This window comes from Hippoglossus hippoglossus, chromosome 19, assembly GCF_009819705.1.
Source record: "Hippoglossus hippoglossus isolate fHipHip1 chromosome 19, fHipHip1.pri, whole genome shotgun sequence".
Classification (NCBI taxonomy): domain Eukaryota; kingdom Metazoa; phylum Chordata; class Actinopteri; order Pleuronectiformes; family Pleuronectidae; genus Hippoglossus; species Hippoglossus hippoglossus.
This window is the reverse complement of record NC_047169.1, coordinates 5,684,341-5,702,832: the sequence shown is the minus strand read 5'-3', so window position 1 is coordinate 5,702,832 and position 18,492 is coordinate 5,684,341. Positions and strand designations below refer to the sequence as shown.

At 43.7% G+C, this 18,492-nt stretch overlaps 1 protein-coding gene across 6 annotated transcripts in view; it reads left to right on the top strand.

Annotated features, from left to right (window-relative positions):
- svild (supervillin d) overlaps positions 1-11,791 on the top strand; it is a 42,543-nt gene extending 30,752 nt beyond the window's left edge. For 3 of the 6 annotated variants that reach the window (XM_034570310.1, XM_034570305.1, XM_034570306.1), the window contains 22 exons: positions 2,810-2,957; positions 3,393-3,464; positions 3,600-3,686; positions 3,866-4,049; positions 4,138-4,310; positions 5,036-5,197; positions 5,362-5,498; positions 5,739-5,886; positions 6,263-6,408; positions 6,592-6,767; positions 6,899-7,034; positions 7,181-7,481; positions 7,611-7,765; positions 7,884-7,986; positions 8,316-8,523; positions 8,616-8,749; positions 8,836-8,991; positions 9,540-9,683; positions 9,830-9,942; positions 10,053-10,208; positions 10,434-11,384; positions 11,456-11,791. In XM_034570310.1, the coding sequence (XP_034426201.1) occupies positions 2,810-2,957; positions 3,393-3,464; positions 3,600-3,686; positions 3,866-4,049; positions 4,138-4,310; positions 5,036-5,197; positions 5,362-5,498; positions 5,739-5,886; positions 6,263-6,408; positions 6,592-6,767; positions 6,899-7,034; positions 7,181-7,481; positions 7,611-7,765; positions 7,884-7,986; positions 8,316-8,523; positions 8,616-8,749; positions 8,836-8,991; positions 9,540-9,683; positions 9,830-9,942; positions 10,053-10,208; positions 10,434-10,520 (3,126 nt within the window). In that variant the 3' untranslated portion in view covers positions 10,521-11,384; positions 11,456-11,791. Of the gene's footprint in view, positions 1-2,809; positions 2,958-3,392; positions 3,465-3,599; positions 3,687-3,865; positions 4,050-4,137; positions 4,311-5,035; positions 5,198-5,361; positions 5,499-5,738; positions 5,887-6,262; positions 6,409-6,591; positions 6,768-6,898; positions 7,035-7,180; positions 7,482-7,610; positions 7,766-7,883; positions 7,987-8,315; positions 8,524-8,615; positions 8,750-8,835; positions 8,992-9,539; positions 9,684-9,829; positions 9,943-10,052; positions 10,209-10,433; positions 11,399-11,455 lie in introns of all 6 variants that reach the window. The other 3 variants (XM_034570307.1, XM_034570308.1, XM_034570309.1) reach the window with 3 other exon arrangements.
- The last annotated feature ends 6,701 nt before the right edge of the window (positions 11,792-18,492 follow it).

Here is an 18,492-nt window from a genome sequence, read left to right as displayed (position 1 = left end):
CCAACTGTGGACCCTTTTTTTGACACCTGCCTGTCCGCCTTTCCCTGTCCCTCCAGGTGAGTGCATATGTATGAGGCAACCCTGCATTTCTCTCCCCGTTTCCTGGACAATCTCTCAGACGCTCTGAGGAATCAGAGCTGTCGACACACTCGCTGTTGCTACATGAATGCGGTTTGCCGGCCCTCCGTTGGTTGATATCTGTGTCAGTGGTTTGGCCGAGGTGCGGCCTGCTCCGTACAGTCAGGCAGGGCTGAGAAAAATGGTTTCCTGTGAGGCTTTGAGGCCCCAAGCCCTTTCCTTTCCTCCCCCTGTCTCTGGGGTCCTGTCAGTCCAAGGTATTTCCCTCCTCTGATTGACTCCAGAGATGGGCTGCTGGCTGGAGGGGCTGTGTCAGTGTGGGAGAATGCCGCAGGGCTGTGACACACACTGTAGCATGACTGCACAAGTTTCAATGCACAGAGAAACTGTGGTTTACAAGGCATTTAAAGTGGTGTTTTTGAGTATTCAGGCTGATTTATGCTGCCTTTACGCACAAAAAGAGACATATATGTAACATACGTCCATGCAACCATTACATTGGCATGGTTGGTGAGCAGTACATCCATTAGAGGGCAGTGCAGAGTCTACAGTTTCTGACAGCAACTAACATGGCAGCGGTGGAGAAGGTTGTGATAACGCACCTCTTATGGTCGTCTCGCTTAAACTGTTGCGTTCTCATCCGTAAGCTTTCGGAAGACGTGAACAAATACAGAAATTAACGCAGAGTACGTACACAAGGCTTTGTCCATTTACTCATACGCGTCTAATATTGAACTTAAATGAGCCTTTAATCGTTAAAAGGTACAAGAAGCAGGGTTTTCAGTCCTGTACTACAAAAATGTGTGTGTTCAGTCCAAATCAACTTAAAACTCACATCCCCACTCATAATGCATTCAGGACCTGTGTGTGTGTGTGTGTGTGTGTGTGTGTGTGTGTGTGTGTGTGTGTGTGTGTGTGTGTGTGTGTGTGTGTGTGTGTGTGTGTGTGTGTGTGTGTGTGCTTTTGTATCAAATTCTCCGATGTTATGAAATCAGCGAGCGTCCACTTTGATGTTCAGCCGCGGTGTGTTGTCTCCCTGCATGTCAGTGTGATTCAATGTGTTGCTTTGAACTTTGTCTCGTGTCACGCTAATATTTGACCACAATGTGCAACGTGTTCGACATTAGAGGAGAAAAAAACAAATCTGTTACCACTTGTACCTTTGCCATTGTGTTCGGTGAAGGAGGGGGGGGGGGGTTTGAGTGGAAGATTGTTTGAAAGAAACCGAAGTTTGCTCAGAATTAGACAGTTTGACTGTTTAAAGACTTTTACCTTAAAATGAAAAGCAAGGAAAGTATTAAAATATCAGGATTTTCATACCTGGGGTTGGAGTTTTTCTTCGTCAAACACGATAAAATCATGACAAACTTAAATATCTCTGGGTTTCGGCCTGTCGGGCTAAATAAAACAAACAGATTTAAAACGTCACTTTCGGCTCTGAGAAATTGGAATTGGAAAGTTTCCATTGCAAATCTCTCAAATCATCCAGCCTCCATCCCATCAATTTCTTACATTGACTTACATTTAGGGAATAGACTATTAATACTGCTCATGGACTTTTTCCTTCTCTAATGCCTCACTGACATCGGCCTGGCCGCAGCTCAACATCTTTTTCTTCTTAAAGCTCTTGACATCTGCGGCTGTTTAAGTTGATTCTGCAGAACCAACAGTAGAGCTGATGTTTTAAGTTGCAGACTGACAGTCAGCAGATCACACAGACCATCTTTCATCCGCCAGGAAAATTCCTCTATGACTGTAACTAGCTATTTGGTTTTGGTGAATCCTAAACATTTGTTTGTCATTTACTTTGATTTCATGCAGCACAAACCGCCCTGTAGCCCTCATATGAATAAATGTTGTATGTTTCAGTAATTTACAGTGAAAACATGCAAGAAAAACAAGTGTGTAGAGTTTCTGTTAGAGTTTCTCTTGTTTTTGTCTTATTCTGCCTGTTTAATTAGCAGTTGCTCAACAGTTGTCTTCAACATCATGTTCCTCATCTGCTCTCCTGTGCAGAAATAGATTTTCTTTGAATTTTACCCACTGCAGAAAGGAAGTTGCCGCTCATGCTACGTTACACCCAATAAAATACTCATTATCAGCGATAAGAGTAAGGGACGGCAGCTTGTAAAAAAAAAATTAAAAAAAAAAAAAGCCCAGACAGCGCAATGAAATGCTTCAAATATTCGGGAGTGGAATATCATTAATTACTGTTCCACATCTCCGGGGGTCCGCGGGGACCAGGGGGCAGTAAACCTCTGCTAATTCATTTTTAATGGTGGTTCAGGTGCAGAAATGACAGCAGGAGTAAATCATGTATAAAAGCTCTGCTGTGCACCGGGTGATGGACGGCCTCGCTGTACGAACAGGGACTCTGTGTTTTATTATCAGGCCTTGACATCCTTCATGGCTTTCTGTTGTAAAAATACAGTTTGACTAACGCAGTGAGAGCCTCTGTGGAAGTATTTGCTTTCTCCTCCAGAAATAATTAATAAAAGAAATGTGGTTTTTCATAGCTGGCATAGATACAATAATTTCTGCCCGTGTGTTTGCTTCACTACATTATCGTCTTTCACCATCATCAGTAATCTCCCTCTCCTGTCCTCATGCAACCTTTCTTGCTGACTCATGGTTTTGTGTGTCCTTAGAACTGCCTCTTAGAAAAGTAGAGTAAAACATCTTTACAACTTACGAAGAAGCGATATCTGAAATTGGATTTTATTCCCGACAGAAGTCCGGCGTAGAAATGGAGCCCAAGATGTCGCTGATGGACCGGATGAAGATCCTCAAGGAGAAGGAGGAGCTGTGGAAGAACAAAGGCAAAGGAGCAGCCAATGACTCGGTCCAGTTCACTGTGGCCGGCCGCATGGCCAAGAGGGGTGAGTTTATTCTGAGCTAATTACTAATTAATACCAAACTTACTCGAGAAATTAACACTTGAACAAACATCAGTGTGAGAAGAACTATCCTAACTATACTAGAACTATACTTTTTAGTTAAGTCCGTGTCCCTTGTCCGTGTCACTTTTGCGAAGCCGTTTTTACTGAAAATGCCATTTATACTTTATTTAAAATGACAATTTGCTGCTTTTAATTCACTTACTTCAAAGTAACTAGATATCTGTGTACTCTGATCTGTTGGTCAGACAAAACAAGACACTTCTTAAAATGTTAATGTTTATTTTTCACAATTTTCTGACATTTTTAGATAAAAGTAATTGAATTGAAGTAATTCATTAAGATATTTGTCAGATGAATGTGTAACAAATATTGATCATAACTTGGAGCTCTAATTCTCCCCCTGTGTTCCATCAGGTGTTGTCTCAGAGGAGACGCCTCGTATCTCTCTCAAGAAATCTAACAGCACACCTGTGAAGCCGCATGAAGGTACGATCGTTGAGTGATTCACTATATTGAGAAAGGAACCAGGGTCTTGTGACCATATGTGTCACATGTGCCACTAACTCAACATGACTTGAACAAAACCCCAATTTAACAGACCTGTTTGTTTCTATTGGACAGAAATCTCCAGTAGATCTGATGTCAAGGTGGAAGGAGACAAACGACTCGACAAACTCGAGTCCTTCCTCGACAAGCTCCACAACAAAGGTACAATCCAAGATTATATTTAACTATACATTGTGTTATTAAGGACTTCTTGTAGCGTAGCCATCGTGTATTTCAATCGTTACACATCTTGTCACCAAAAGCACAATTATCTGACGGTCTGTGCAAACACTTCCTGTTTCCTTCCTTCCTGTTTCCTCGTGTTGTGGCGGGCGGGTCAGGCGTGAGCAAAAACAGGATTTCCACCATCGAGGTGACGGCAGAGACGGAGAAAGAGGTGATGACCCTGGATGACGACGAGACGTTCGGCAACTTCTACAAATCTGTCTCACCCTCCGCGCTCCATGACTCCAGCGTGGTCGTCACCGAGGAGGACTTCAGCCAGATTCAGGCCGACACACCAAAGTCAGTGAATTCATCAGTGGCTTTTTCCTCTACATCAACCATATCCATCAATCATATCCTAAAACACTTGTATTTACTGTATTTTTAGACTCATCTCGACCGTAACCGAACACAAGCGTGCAATGCGGCCCGCCAGGAGAAACCAGGGCTCCAGGAACCCCCTGCGAGCTCTGGCTGCCCGCAACGACCTCCGGCAGGTTTACACCGAGCAGCGGCTCAATGTGGCCTCAGTGGAAACCAAGAGGATCCAAGTGGAGAGGAGTAAGATTCTTAGATGGCTCGACCAGAAAACACTTAATATAACCATTAGTATAGTTTGATAGAATGTCATGGTGGTAAATTTTCCATCAGCTCATGCAGGAATTTGGACGTTTTTATCAGAGTCGGTTTTAGTTTCTGTTGGACTCAAATTGAATTATCGTGAATAAACAGATGCATAATTTCATCCTGATGTTTATTTGGCCAAACGAATCACCTTTCTGCTGCAGACATTTATTTGGGCAAATTTGATTTCTCATCGCCCACCTGATTACAGACACAGGCTTTCTCGTTTACTTGGTATTTTGAGAAACCAGATTACTGCAGAAACCAGAACAGTTGCCCGGTTACTGAAGTGTACGCACTGTAAACAGTGGAAGTTGAAGAGGATCTGAAGGTATGAGCAGCTGTAATAGTTTTCTACCTGACCTGTTTGTCTGCAGCTCGTGTACTCTCTATATTCAGTTCCTCTCTATTTAAACTGCACAGACTCGGCTGACCTTAGGGACCATTTCACAGTTAAAGAGGAAACGAGACAGCTACATATAGTATGTGACGTCTAGTGCAGGAAGAAATAAGAAAAGACATCTTTTCTTTCATAATTTACTCTACAACAAGTGTTTTTTATTGTTGGATGGCAGATTAAATCAAAATACTGCATCAGTTCGACCTGGAACTTGTAGTAGTTGATAACTTGTCTTGTTTGCTCTCTCTCCCCCCCCCCTCAGTGGCGAAACACTCCAAACACAACCTGGCCGACGTGGCCTTGGCGGGTCTCGCCAGCAAGGAGAACTTCCGCAAGGTCAACCTGCGCAGCGTCAAGTCCACAGACGTCGTGACCAACAACAGTGCGCTGCCTTTCAACAAGCTCATGCTTATTCGCATCAAAGGTCAGAGACACCAGAGCATGTGCTGTGTGTTTGTTTTCTACGAATGTATTGTTATGAAGAGGAAACTAAATAACACTTAAAGCTCCTTGTGTTATTTCGTGTGTTTCTTAGGGATATGAAGTTGGTTTAATTGTGAGATAAAAGCAACATGTATGTATGTGTAGGTCGGAGACACGTCCAGGTGCGCCTGGTGGAGCCCACAGCTCAATCTCTGAACAGCGGCGACTGCTTCCTGCTCATCACACCCAAGCACTGCTACATGTGGAGCGGAGAGTTCGCCAACGTCATTGAGAAAGCCAAGGTAGCGAACCTCACACAAACTGGATTTTTACTAAGAATGTTTCAGAAGCAGCATCATGTTCAGGCAGGTGCTGCTACAGCTTCATGAAGCTCAAACTAAAACATGCTGCCGAAGGAAAACATTTAAATTTCTTGCCCCAGGTATTTCATGCTCTTTTTGGATGCACTGATTTAATAGAGAGACAAATCTTCCGCCCATGTTCAGTTGTAACACGTTGTACATTATGCTCCGTGTGAGCAGGCATCGGAGATGGCATCGTTCATCCAGGCCAAGAGGGACCTCGGCTGTAAGGCGCCACAGGTCACGGTGCTGGAGGAAGGAATCAACACCGAGACCAGATGGGCCAAAGAGTTCTGGAGCCTGTTGGGAGGAAAGACCAAATACAGAGGTGCATGCAAACATATTTATTATGTTTACTGAAGGAGGAATAGCAGCTAATAAGGTCGTCTCAGCTCACGATCTTTGTCTATAACTGTTACATTTTATTTAGGTATTTGAGTGAAAGTAAACGAGGACAGCAGCTGATCTTTTCTTACACTTTTATACAGTTTGATATATAATATAATACTGTCCAATAGAACTTGTAGGTATCCCTTGTTTTTCTTAAGAACACTTCAGCCGTGTTGATGTTTCCTGACTCGGGCTTGAAGCTTGATTTAACATCTGAAGGATCGTCAGTCTAACCGTGCTGCCTCCCCTGCTGTCCTGCACATATGCTCACCTTCCTCTCTCTGAAATGTGTGTGTGGTGTGTGTGTGTTATAGGTGCAGGGGAGCCGGAGGAAGATGAACTGTACGAGACGGGGGTTCTCGACTCTAATGGGGTGTACAGACTCCAGGGAGACAAGCTGGTGCCTCATGATGATGCATGGGCCTCCATCCCGAGTGTCTCCATGCTCGACTCCAATGAGGTAAAAACCACTAAGAGAGTAATGGACCCCGTACAAGTTTGGTCCTGCAAGCAAAGTGTGAAAAGAGATAAACATAGTCCCGAGGGACATTTCAATTCCCATCTTTATGCTTCTTGTTGTCTTGCATGGTGAGATAACGGCTCTCTGTTCTGTCTCCTTGCTGCTGCCGACACCTGACACCAGGTGCTAGTGTTTGACTTTGGCGGTGAAGTGTACGTGTGGCACGGGAAAGACGTGCCCTTGGGGGACAGAAAAGTGGCCGTCAAACTGGGCAAACAGCTCTTCAGCGGCAGCTACGACTACAGCAGCTGCAGAGTCAACCCTCTGGATGCCTCCTGCACGAATAAGGATGTGCCACAGTGAGTGTGACACAAGTTATTAAGGTTATTGCTTGTGTTGTTGTAGCCCCTAGTGGTTTTATTTGGCCAGTACACCTTCACAACACTTTTAAACGATAGTGTGTGTGTGTGTGTGTGTGTGTGATATCCAGGCAGGGGGAGGGTCGTCCGAGCTGGACTCTGTTTGGTCGGCTGTCGGAGCACAATGAGACGGCACTGTTCAGAGAGAAGTTCCTGGACTGGGCTGAGAAGAAGAAAGAGGAAGCAGCTCTAGCTGAGGAAATCAAGGTAGAGGAGTTCAGACGTAAAATTAGTACAATAAAATGCACAGAAAAAACACCAGGCAATGGAATAACTGATATATTCATCCACTTATATATATACTTGGTTAAATTACAAATTCAAAACCAAGTAAAAACGTTGTGCCTGCTCAGAGTCCGGTCCATTCCACTGCCCGCTCCTCATTCGACTTGGAACTGCAGCCGTGCGATGCCAGAGCGCTGCTGGACAACGAGCCTGCGCCGGTGAAGACCGTCCTGGAGGGAGTCAATGTCCAGCGGGGCCACGGCCTGGTGAGGACGGAGGACGGGAGGCAGGCGGAGCTGGCTACCGTAGCTGTAGACGCCTGGCACATCAAAGAGCACAGTGAGGAGGAGCTGCCCAAAGAGAGTCTGGGCCAGCTACACGAGGGCGACGCCTACATCATCCGCTGGAAATACTCCGTCACCACACTTGGTAAGTCAGGTTTTTTTAAAAGTCATCACAATGATTCATGCATCTATAAGGAAAGTGCATATTAAAGAGGCATCATATCACTGAGGAGGTTAAAGTGCTCTGAAGCTCACTGTGCTTCTGTTCCCTCAGTGGGGAAGCGGCAGAAACCCGGGGAGCTGAGCGCGGGAGCTCCCGGTCGAGAGAGGACGGCGTGTTTCTTCTGGCAGGGCCGACAATCCAGCATCAGCGAGAAGGGAACCTCCGCTCTGATGACAGTGGAGCTGGGCAGCCACAGGGGGTCACAAGTGGGTCTCAGCTCATCACACCATCAATAGAATGTTGTCTTTATCCAAGACTTCACTTAACTTTTTATTAATTTATGGTAAAAGTGTGACGTTCCTCATCTGGTTTGTGTGGCTCCAGGTGTTGGTGAGTCAGGGGAAAGAGCCGCCCTGCTTCCTCCAGCTCTTCCTGGGAGGTTTGATCATCCACAAGGGCAGCAGAGAAGATGGTGCCAACAACACAGGTAATGGAATAAAATGTTTACTGTTATCAGTGATGCTCTGAAAAATATTCTATCATACTAGTCTGGACCATAGACGTGTGTAAAAACAGACGTAGAGTCCATGTCTCCACTGGTTTTTAATGAAGTCAGTTTCTATAGACGGTCTATTGAAGGTTAAAAAACCGAGATGGTGCCGGACAAGATGCTCAACATCAAAACAGCAGCTCACAAACCAGTGCATGACGTCCCAGTGGGTTTCCACTTAGTTCGATATCAATGACTTGTGCTAACATCCTGAGTTAGTTGATTTCGAGGATAGACTCTGATATTTTCTTGCCGTGTGTGTCCAGGTGGCTGGAGGCTGTTCTGTGTCCGTGGCGAGGAGGAGGTGGAGGCCTCGCTGGTGGAGGTGAACTGCCAGAGTGCCAATCTGCGCTCACGTGCCAGTCTGGTGCTTCTTAACGCCCCGAAAGCTCAGCTGTACCTGTGGCACGGCTGTAAAGCACAAGCCAGGGCCAGGCAGGTCGCAAAGAGAGCTGCGGACAAACTAACCCAGAGGTAAGAGACGTGTGCATGTGTGTGTAATGGATGTGCCTGTTGTAGCAGCTGTGGTGGCATTAACTTCAGTGTTTTCTGTGTGTTGTGTTCAGATGTCCCTCAGAGTTGGGTCTGAGCAGCAGCAGCAGTGTGACAGTTGAGGAGGTGGAGGAAGGAGCTGAACCCTCAGAGTTCGTGAAGGCTCTGGGCTTGAAGGACAAGAAGGCGTACGACTGTATGCTGCAAGGTTCGTCCTCACACTGACACGTTACTTCAAACCACCCGGCAACATCCTGAGTCATCTCATTAACGAGACGTGCACATTACCCCCAGATCCTGGGAAGTACAACTACACGGCCCGGCTGTTCAAGCTGACTGCCAGCTCTGGGGTTTTCGAAGGGGAGGAGCGGCTGTATCCTGCTCGGGTGACGGAGGGAGTCATGGCGATGCCGTTCCTGCAGGAGAACCTCTACATCGCACAGCAGCCAGGTACCACTGATGCTTTGTATTTGACTAAACATCCCCATTTCTTTCAGGACCACAAATCTATGTCCCCTGAAAAAGAAAACATACAAAACTGAATTAATTTCCAGTTAGACGTGATCACAACAGAAGGGAAATGTCTGGAGCATTCAGGCGAGGGGCAGCATCTGGTAGAGGATGCAGGAAATCCCACGTGTTTGTTTTCAGCAGATCAACACTAGTGTCTGCCACCTCGTCAAAAACTCTCATCGTCTTTCCAAATATCCAGAGTTCAGTTAATGTCTGAAAAGCAGGTTTCTCATTTGAAGTACGCCATAGAAATTACACAAACATTCAGTTCCACTTAGTTGCCTGTTAGAACCTTGGACTGATGAAAACTTGTCAAGATGCTTTTGTTTAAAAGACACTTTCGTTCACTTCCCTGTTGATGGATTTGTTTTATTGTTGGGGCTTAATGTGCGACCTTCATGTGCGAACTGCCACAGCAACAACAGTAAACTCTATTAGCTCTCAGTCTGACACCCTGTGTAATCCTGCTGTCATTGCTTCTCCAGCTCTGTTCCTGCTGGATAACCGTATGGAGGTGTACCTGTGGCAGGGCTGGCAGCCGGAGGACACGCAGCGCACCGGCTCTGCGAAGATGCGCTGGGACAGCGAGAGGAAGTGTGCCATGGAGACGGTGCTGCAGTACTGCAAAGGTCAGAGGTCGCACACGGGAGGAATCTTTGCTAAAAGTGTATTAGGGCTGAGCTGTTCACATTATTTACACTTTTCTCTCTTTTCCATCCAGAAAATGTCTGAATTCAAAAGCATCACCACCTTTTTACATTTCTGTCATTTACAGAGAAGAACCATCGGCGCCCCCCTCTGGCTTATCTGGTCTACGCAGGCTGTGAACCCCTCACCTTCACTAACATCTTCCCGTACTGGCAGAAAGATTCCAGCTTCACTCCGGAGGTGGGAGACTTTTCTCTTTCTACTGCGATGTGTGTAATTCCAGCTACTTAGAGAAATGGAAACCACACTTTTACATCTGTTTACCTCTTTTACTTTACGTGTGTAAGCAGGTGGAGAACTCTAAGAACAAGGTGGTGTTGGTGAAGGAGGCGCTGTCTCGGCTCAGCAAGGAGCAGTACTCCATCGAGGAGCTGACCCGCAAACCTCTGCCGGAGGGAGTGGACCCCCTGCGCCTGGAGGTGTACCTGTCCGACCAGGACTTCAAGGTGGGACGCTTACTGTTAGACGACCAGGAACATTTAGAAAATTGATAAGCGTTTGTAAGAAATGCAAATTACAAAGTCTTTATGTGTCAGAGCAGATAAACAGAATAATTATACAAAGTTATAATGTGCTGAATATTCCATTCACTGTAATAATACAGCTCAAGACCAGAAAGTCTAACGTTTGTGATTTGTAAACTGTGGCTGTTTCCTGTGCGTGTGTTTCAGACACTTCTGGAGATGAGCCGGGTGGAGTTCAACGCGCTGCCAAACTGGAAGCAAAAGAATCTGAAGAAAAGCAAGGGTCTGTTTTAAAACCTTTATCGACACAAACTTGCTTCTTCTTCATGTTCTCTGCAGCTTTTCTTACGTTTTTTTTTTTATTCCAAGAAAAAAAGACATTGTCCTTATTTTGTCGAGGATAAAGAAAAGCGAATGTACAATTTTGTTCAAATGTTGATCTATTTTTAATAGCAGCTCCATTTTTATTGTTTCCTTGTGTCCTTGAAATATTTTACCCAACAATTATGTGCAATTGTTAATCTTTTAATGAAATGTTTTCCTTGTCTGGTTTGAAAAAAAAAAGAAATAGTTACCCTCATATTATAAATATGTAAAATACTATAAATGAATGTGTTTTTATGTTTACTCCAGACGTGTTGATTTTCTGGTGACAATGTATTTGTACAAAAAAATTGCCTGTGGTGTGAAACTGGGGGAGTTATTCATCGATTTTTACATTTCATGGGAAAAAGAAGTCAGCTCTGTGCGGTGGGAGTAAACCGTTGACGCTCTGAGCTCGACAAAGAAACGACAATAAGTCAAAACAAATCGCAGCTCAGAGAACGATCTGTAATTTGAGCCTGTGTTCCAGGCGTCTAAACAGAAGAAATAATTCGTTTTTTATTGTTGTCTGTCATAACCAAAAAAGTAAAGTAAGTCCCAAAGATTTTTTCAGATCAGTTTCAGCGTGGTTGAAACTGAACTGATGAAAGTTTCAATTTTGACTTTGACATAAAAACTGACACTTTTTTTCACCAAGTTTGGTACGAGATATTTCCTGCTTCTCGTAAATAACTGCCTATAAACCGGTTGCTTGGGACCAAATCGAATCTTTTGTCTTGTTATAAAGTGTGTGTGTGTGTGTGTGTGTGTGTGTGTGTGTGTGTGTGTGTGTGTGTGTGTGTGTGTGTGTGTGTGTGTGTGTGTGTGTGTGTGTGTGTGTGTGTGTGTGTGTGTGTGTGTGTGAGAATGTACAACTAAAAGTATTACGTGTGTGTATGTAAGAGAGACTGTGAGTGTGTTATCTGTGCTCCTTCTATATGTTTATATACACAACATACTGTCAATACGTGTCTGCCCCGTGATGTGCAAAATAGAAAAGATGATTTTCTAAACAATCTCATATTCATTTGTTACAATGTGCATTTTTTTTTTGTTGTGATATATATATATATATATATATAGGATCTGCATTATATGTGGAGACAGCGACCAGGTCAGCTTTTATTACTGAAACATTGGTGGTTGGGGGAAAAAGAGACGTGAACGCTCGAATTCCCTTTTAAAATAAAGTATTAAAAAAGTGTTTGGTCATGATTTTTTGGGAGTGTGGACGTTGTCGCGGTCTTTTATTTATTTTTCCGTGAGACAGTTTTATCACGTCACAGTAAGAGAGGTGATAAAACTGATCGGTGGTTTACCGAGGCGACACTTGAGTAGAACAGAGGCGTCGTAAATGTTATTTGTGCTTTTACCTACAAAGTGTCTGTTGTGAAAAGAGCTGCTGGGAGATCAATATTTCAACAGTCGCTGCAGAACAAACACAACACGGTGCTTGTTTGGAAAAAGCTCATCACACTCATTTATTCCACTGCTGAGTGTTTTTACTGTGGTTTTAAAAGGCAGTGCTGGATGATGATGGAGTTTTGGGAGCCAAAGCCAAATAAATCATTTTTTTAAACAGATATATTATATATTTAAATAAAAATTGGCAATAATTCCCAGGATGTCGTTATCAAACCCTTATGACATAGAAATGTAATCAAGGCTTGATATTTTACAGTTTAACCACAAACTTCATTATAGATAATGATAAATAAAAATAAAACTCTAATACAACCAATATATATCAAACTCTATATATTCATTTTTCATATAGGTAAATATAAACGTAGATATCGATGTCTGTGAAAACATATCAGCCAAAAGATAAATCAGTCGGTTCTAGTAAAAAGTAAAATTCTTTTCTCTGTGCCAAAAGATTTTACTTTTATTTTTTCATCCTTCGTTCTTCACTCAAGCTGCTTTAACGTCTACAACAGCTGCAAACAAATTACAGACCATTTTTCAAAAAACATTTCATTTGCCTTTTTTCCCGGCAGCCGTTTGGAAAAATCACATTTCCCATGACTCAATTTGATTCTCTCTCTGCCAGTGAAGCAGCAGGCGGCCGCACCAGAGCTGGACACGCTCCGTGCAAACTGAACACAGCTTTTATTCTAATAACACCTGTGTTTGACGAAGCCGAATGTCCACAGTGGGGGAGAAAGGTCTCGCTGGCTTTGTTTGATCAGAGGCTTTTAAATCGACGGAGCCGTCAGACCTCAAATATCAGTTTCATAAAAGAAATGATGACGTTAGTTTTGCTTTGTTCAGTTCTGCTGTGTTTAATAGAGGAGGGAGATAACATCCAGGAATTCAGTAGCTCATCCTTGTTCATTGTACATCTTTTTAACACAGTGGTGGCCAGGATTTCTGAATATTAAGGTTGTAGATCCAAGTCCTTTTTCCTTATTACAGTGTTAAATAGACACAATTATTCCTTCTAACGTGTGTTTTTCAAACCTGGTGGAAGGATGTGATATGATTCAGGGAAGAAGCCATTCAATTTTGGTGCGTAGGCTGCATAGGAATTTCTTTCACTTTCTCAAATATTGCGAGATAAGAAATTCTCCAACGTTTTTGCATCTTTTCCATATTTAGAGGACTGATATCTATGAGTGTGTGAAATGTGGTGCAGCTTGAATTTCAGGGCACTGCTGAGGAGTGTTGCTGTTCATCATAGAGTTGCTCCTCCTGCACAGTTTGCTTCAACCCCCCAACAAATCCCCACTAAAGTGAATATAACTGACTTCCTGACGCCTGCTCACATTTGCACCTTTGCAAACTTCTGCATTACAGTCAGGGAAAGACAACATTTACAGTCATGTTCCTATTTAACCACCAGGGGGTGTTGTCAGTCCAACGTTGACCTTCTTTGCAAAATGTTCCTTTATACTCAGAAAGTGGTGACTAGAGAATGAAACATTTAAGACAAACAAAACTCACGAAGCAGAATGATACATTTTTTTGTCTTTTCTCTTGAAAGTATCTGGAACCTTGAGTCAGAAACATGAATATCAACTATGTTCTGACTCATGCATCGGCTGAGGTGTTTCAAACAACACCTGCTTGGCTGGCACCAGGGGTCACTCAGACAATATGTCCAACACACCCACAAACACCCCCCCACACACACATAGAGGTGTGTGTGTGTTATTACAGCTCTGCACCTCTGCAGGAGCCACATATCAAGCTGCTGCCAGAAAACAGTAACAGTTCTTTCCAACAGCATATGGCGGCGGGGGGGGGGCAGCTACTGTTGCCTCCTCCAACAGTAACCGGGCGTCTGGTTTGTTTATTTATCACCGGCTCTGTCCTGGGAGCATTAATCACCTGCACGCTTGTGCCTCCTGGCTCAGGTGCCACCGCAGCACCACACTGCGGCTGACGTGCCGGCGAACAATGAGGCTGCTGACACACGGTAGATTAGCCCGGGTAATAACAGGCCGGGTGTGAGATGATGGAGCCGGACGAGCGGCCTCTGAAGAGTTGATACACAAGAAATATTTCATGGCATCGTGCTTGTGTTTCCCTGAAATACTAGTTACTGAAGGATTTTCCAAATAAAGCACACTTTATATTGTTATCCAGGTTTTATCAAGATGTACTAAAGTGAAAAGGGTTCATTTGGGGACATTTTGGGAAAGATCTGCTCGTCTGTTAGACGAGCAGATCGATTTAATTCACATTAAATATGTATGACTATTTGCACAGCCTCCACAGAAACACACTTTTACTCATGCACAACATGTTTGGTTTGGTTTGGTTACGTTTTCCTCACTTAAGTTTATTATTTATTTCTATATGCTGATAATTTGTTGACTATTTGCACATTTTACTCTACCGCCATAATTCTGACATGCTTTTCTTGCCCTGTCTATGTTTTAAGCTATTAGATCCCTACATTTCCTCGGGATCGATAAAGTATCTCTCTACGACACAGGTAAAGCATGTGTGGCCTTGACTGGAGGTAAAAAAAAACTCTGCACCTCTAAAGCTTAAAGATTCACACAGTATATTTTAAAGTTTTGACCTATGGGCAGAAATTAAACGCTGCAGTTTTGTGGAGTTTATGTGACCTACAATTTTCAGGCCGGGAGCAGTAACTTCCTTGAGACGCTCATAAAGTCGCTGCTCCGAGCCAAGAAACGGTTCTGCACAGACCCGGGCATAAAACCACAACTTGTCGCATAAAACCACAACTCGTCGCATAAAACCACAACTTATCATTTTATTAAACAAAATAAATGTACTACGTTGTCTTTTTTATTCAATCACATGCTTGCTGTAGCTTCATATTTACCGTACTGATGGTATTAATCTTCTCCTTTGATCATCAAAGCAACACTGACTCATTCTCACCCTGAACGTCTGATCTTGCTCCATTTGGTGAGTGGGTACGATCTGGAACTGAGTCACAGCTTCAAGTGTCAGAATCAGGTCCAGCAAGTTGAAGAGTAAAGCTGAACTGTAGATTATTTAGACTCAGACTTAGAATTTCATTAATAATCTGCGTTTTTCTCCAATATTCTGCCGGGAAACTTTTAAAAATATGAAGAACTCTAAACAGAGTTTGGGAATTTCCTCTTGGAATGTTTGGCTCCAGACTGCAGCAGATAGGCTGTATACCTAATGGATGGATTGATAGACTGACAACATTAGACTGTTTCTTGCTATTTCTTCAGCTTTATCAAAACCGTCCTTGCCAACCTATGCAGCAGTGATTCAGATCTGTCTCTTTGTGCTGTTTTCAAACCACACAATTTAAACACCGTGCGTCAAGATGTGATGAGGTCGTAATTGCTGAGTAGAAAACATCAACAAACATGATCATGTTCAATGGAGACATTGTGATTGCCTCGCAAAGAGCCAAGCGATTGTTTTTGAGAGAAGTCTTCTTTCACCGTGAGATAAGATGCAGCAGAGATGAGCTCAGAGGTTGAGGAGACGTGAGTCCTTCAGATTTTCAGAACACACTAAGCAATAGAGCCCGGTTTGCCTTGAAAAGAAAAGAAAAAACAGTAAAACTCTTGTTTTTATGTGGGAAACCTAAGACCTTGAACTGCTAATTGTTCACTCTGAGTGCAGGAGTCGATGTTATACTGAAAAAAACCTCTTACTGTGTGTGTGTGTGTGTGTGTGTGTGTGTGCGCGTGCGCGAGAGGAGTCTCAGCAGGAATAAAGTGATAATGTTGCTAATCAATGTTGCTCTCTGGCTTCCCACCCAGCAGCGCTCTGGAGCTGCTGAAGATGAGCTCGCCAAGTTGTTCCAGAACGCTCGGAGCTACGGTGGGATTAACTCTCAGTTTATGAAATTGACTGTATTGAAAGATGGACGACTCCCAATTTGTGTCGCCCCCTGGTGGCTGGCTGCAGTGGAGGTCCAAGATTGCAATTTGTTATTGAGGATATTTTAGCTTTATTCCCGGAAAGTGGTAGGAAGAAAAATAAAAATTGAATCGTCAATATCTAAATAACAAAATAACTTAAGTACAACTGAGAGAGAGAGCAGGTGTTTTGATTTGTTTCTTCCTTTCTTTATTTAAGAGCATGGACTTCCTGTTTTGAAACAGGACTTTTTGATTTCATGTTCCGACTCTCTAATGCTTTTCACTTAAAACCCTGCGCTCGCACTCAAATAGCCCCTGCTTGTGCTCTGCTGTGCACTTACACTTAGATAGTTTAATTTGAGGCTCTCGAACGGGCGGTTAATTCACTGTAACACCCACTCCCACCCCCCCCACGCTTTACTCTAACACCAGCTTTTAGAGTTATGCTAATGCAGCCATAATGAGGGTCGGACAATATAATTCATCAACACCCCACATTCTATTGCTCGGGTAATATTGACATGACGTGTTGCGGAAGAAAAAAACATCCAAGCGCAGACGTTTCTCGTGTGCACAGAAGCAGCGTGAGCGCACGGAGAAGAGCTGAAGCACAAGGCGGGTATATTTGAGTGTGAGAGCAGGGATTTGAGTGAAAGCGTTGAGTCCTGCTCTTAAACTGAAAGACTACACTCTGAATAATAGGGAAAAAAATATGGTTTGACGTCTTTGAATCCGAACTGAGACACCGGCTGTTTTGACTTTCTCCACTTTTCCCCCCAGTATCAGTCACAGGAAACGATGGGAGCTCTTTTCATTTATAGAACCTTTAATTCCCTCCTCTCCTTCTGTTCTTTATCCTGAACACACACAGATTTATATTCAGGCCTTTGTCACAACAGCTTTATCACCGTGAAGCACCGGTGTTACTCACAATACCAACAATGGCTCCGTTCTATTCACGCGTCCCGGTAAGCCAGCGCGCACAATAGCAGCCCCCTGACGGTATTAAGCCATCACTGATTTATTTACACCTGTGCTTTTCCTGCAGTGACGTGTCAAAATGTCAAAATTACACACCATGACCCCCCCCACACACACACACACACACACACCGTTCTTAAGAATCTTTCGAGAGCTAATCTTCTCGTAAGTGAATTTAAACAGAGAAGGAAACTAAGATCAAACATGCAAATACATGTTGGTGGATTAGGAGAACTGCTGCCACTGATCTAACTGCTGAGGAGAGCGTTTATATTGTCTGGTGTGTTGTGTCAGCGGGTATTTTCCAGGCAGCAGATGGTGACAATTTGCCTACTTAACTTCAGCAGCACACACACACACACACACACACACACACACACACACACACACACACACACACACACACACACACACACACTTCAGTTATACAAACTTCCACCACACGGAGAGAAAACAAACAAATTCATACCCCACGCTGCTGCCCCCCGACACAAGCAGGTACTCTACACCACTTGCAAGCATAAACACCCCTCACACACACAGACACACACACACACACACACACACACACACACACACACACACGCACACGTCTCCTAGTGACAAAAGCCTGCCTGTATCGACCATGACATCAGCCCAGTTTCCTGCGGATGAGAGGAGAACTGCGGACGACAGATTGATTGAAAGATCTCCTTCCCCTCGCTCATCCATCATTTCAGCCTCTTTATCATCCGCTTGCTGTTCAATCAATCGGCCACAAAGAGAGAGAAAACCATTTAGGCCAGCCCTGACCATCCAGTCACCCGCAGACCTTTTTTTTTTTGTTTGAACAACACACACCTGGGGCTCGACTGTCGCCAGCGGAGGACGCCGTGTTTGGCCTGAATTAATACAAAGCGCCATTTGTTTGAGCTTCTGTCTTGAAATGTTTTGCAGACTGACACCCTGTCCACAATAATGAGGATGTTTTGCATCAAAACAAAACTTTCCATCTGCGTTCGAGCCTCTCGTCCACATGCAAACTTTTTAAGTCATTTCAATGACGTCATTGTTTTTCTTCGCACATTCCCACTGTTGCTCCGTGTCATGAGCGAACGCCAGAAACAAGTAATGGCTGATATATACCAGTGTCTTCTTTATTATTTCGACCCAGTGTTCTTCTCCGATATTTGATGGACCATTGATGTAGGCTTCATCGCCACCTACTGGCACAGAATGCGTTTGTAGTCGTTTTTGTGTTCTCGTCTGGACGGAGATATTTTATAAAAATAAAAGTCGTGGGGACGGAGAGTTGTTTTTTTAAACACAGAGGGGAAATATCTGCAGTAGTGTAGCCGAGGCCCGAATCTTAAAAGCCCTGTGGTGTTTAAGCTGCTTGGATATTCTAATGCCCAAAACTTTCTCCACTAGAATCCTAAAGTTTTATCTCAAGCCATGAAAGGATTTGTCTGAGCTCCTCAAAGTGTCTTGATATATTGTGCAAGAGAAACTAAATCACACTCCCTTATTTCACATGAATATCATATCATCTTATCCCTCTCCTTTATTGTGTCTGTGAATCTGTTGTACACCAAACAGCGACGTAAACAATC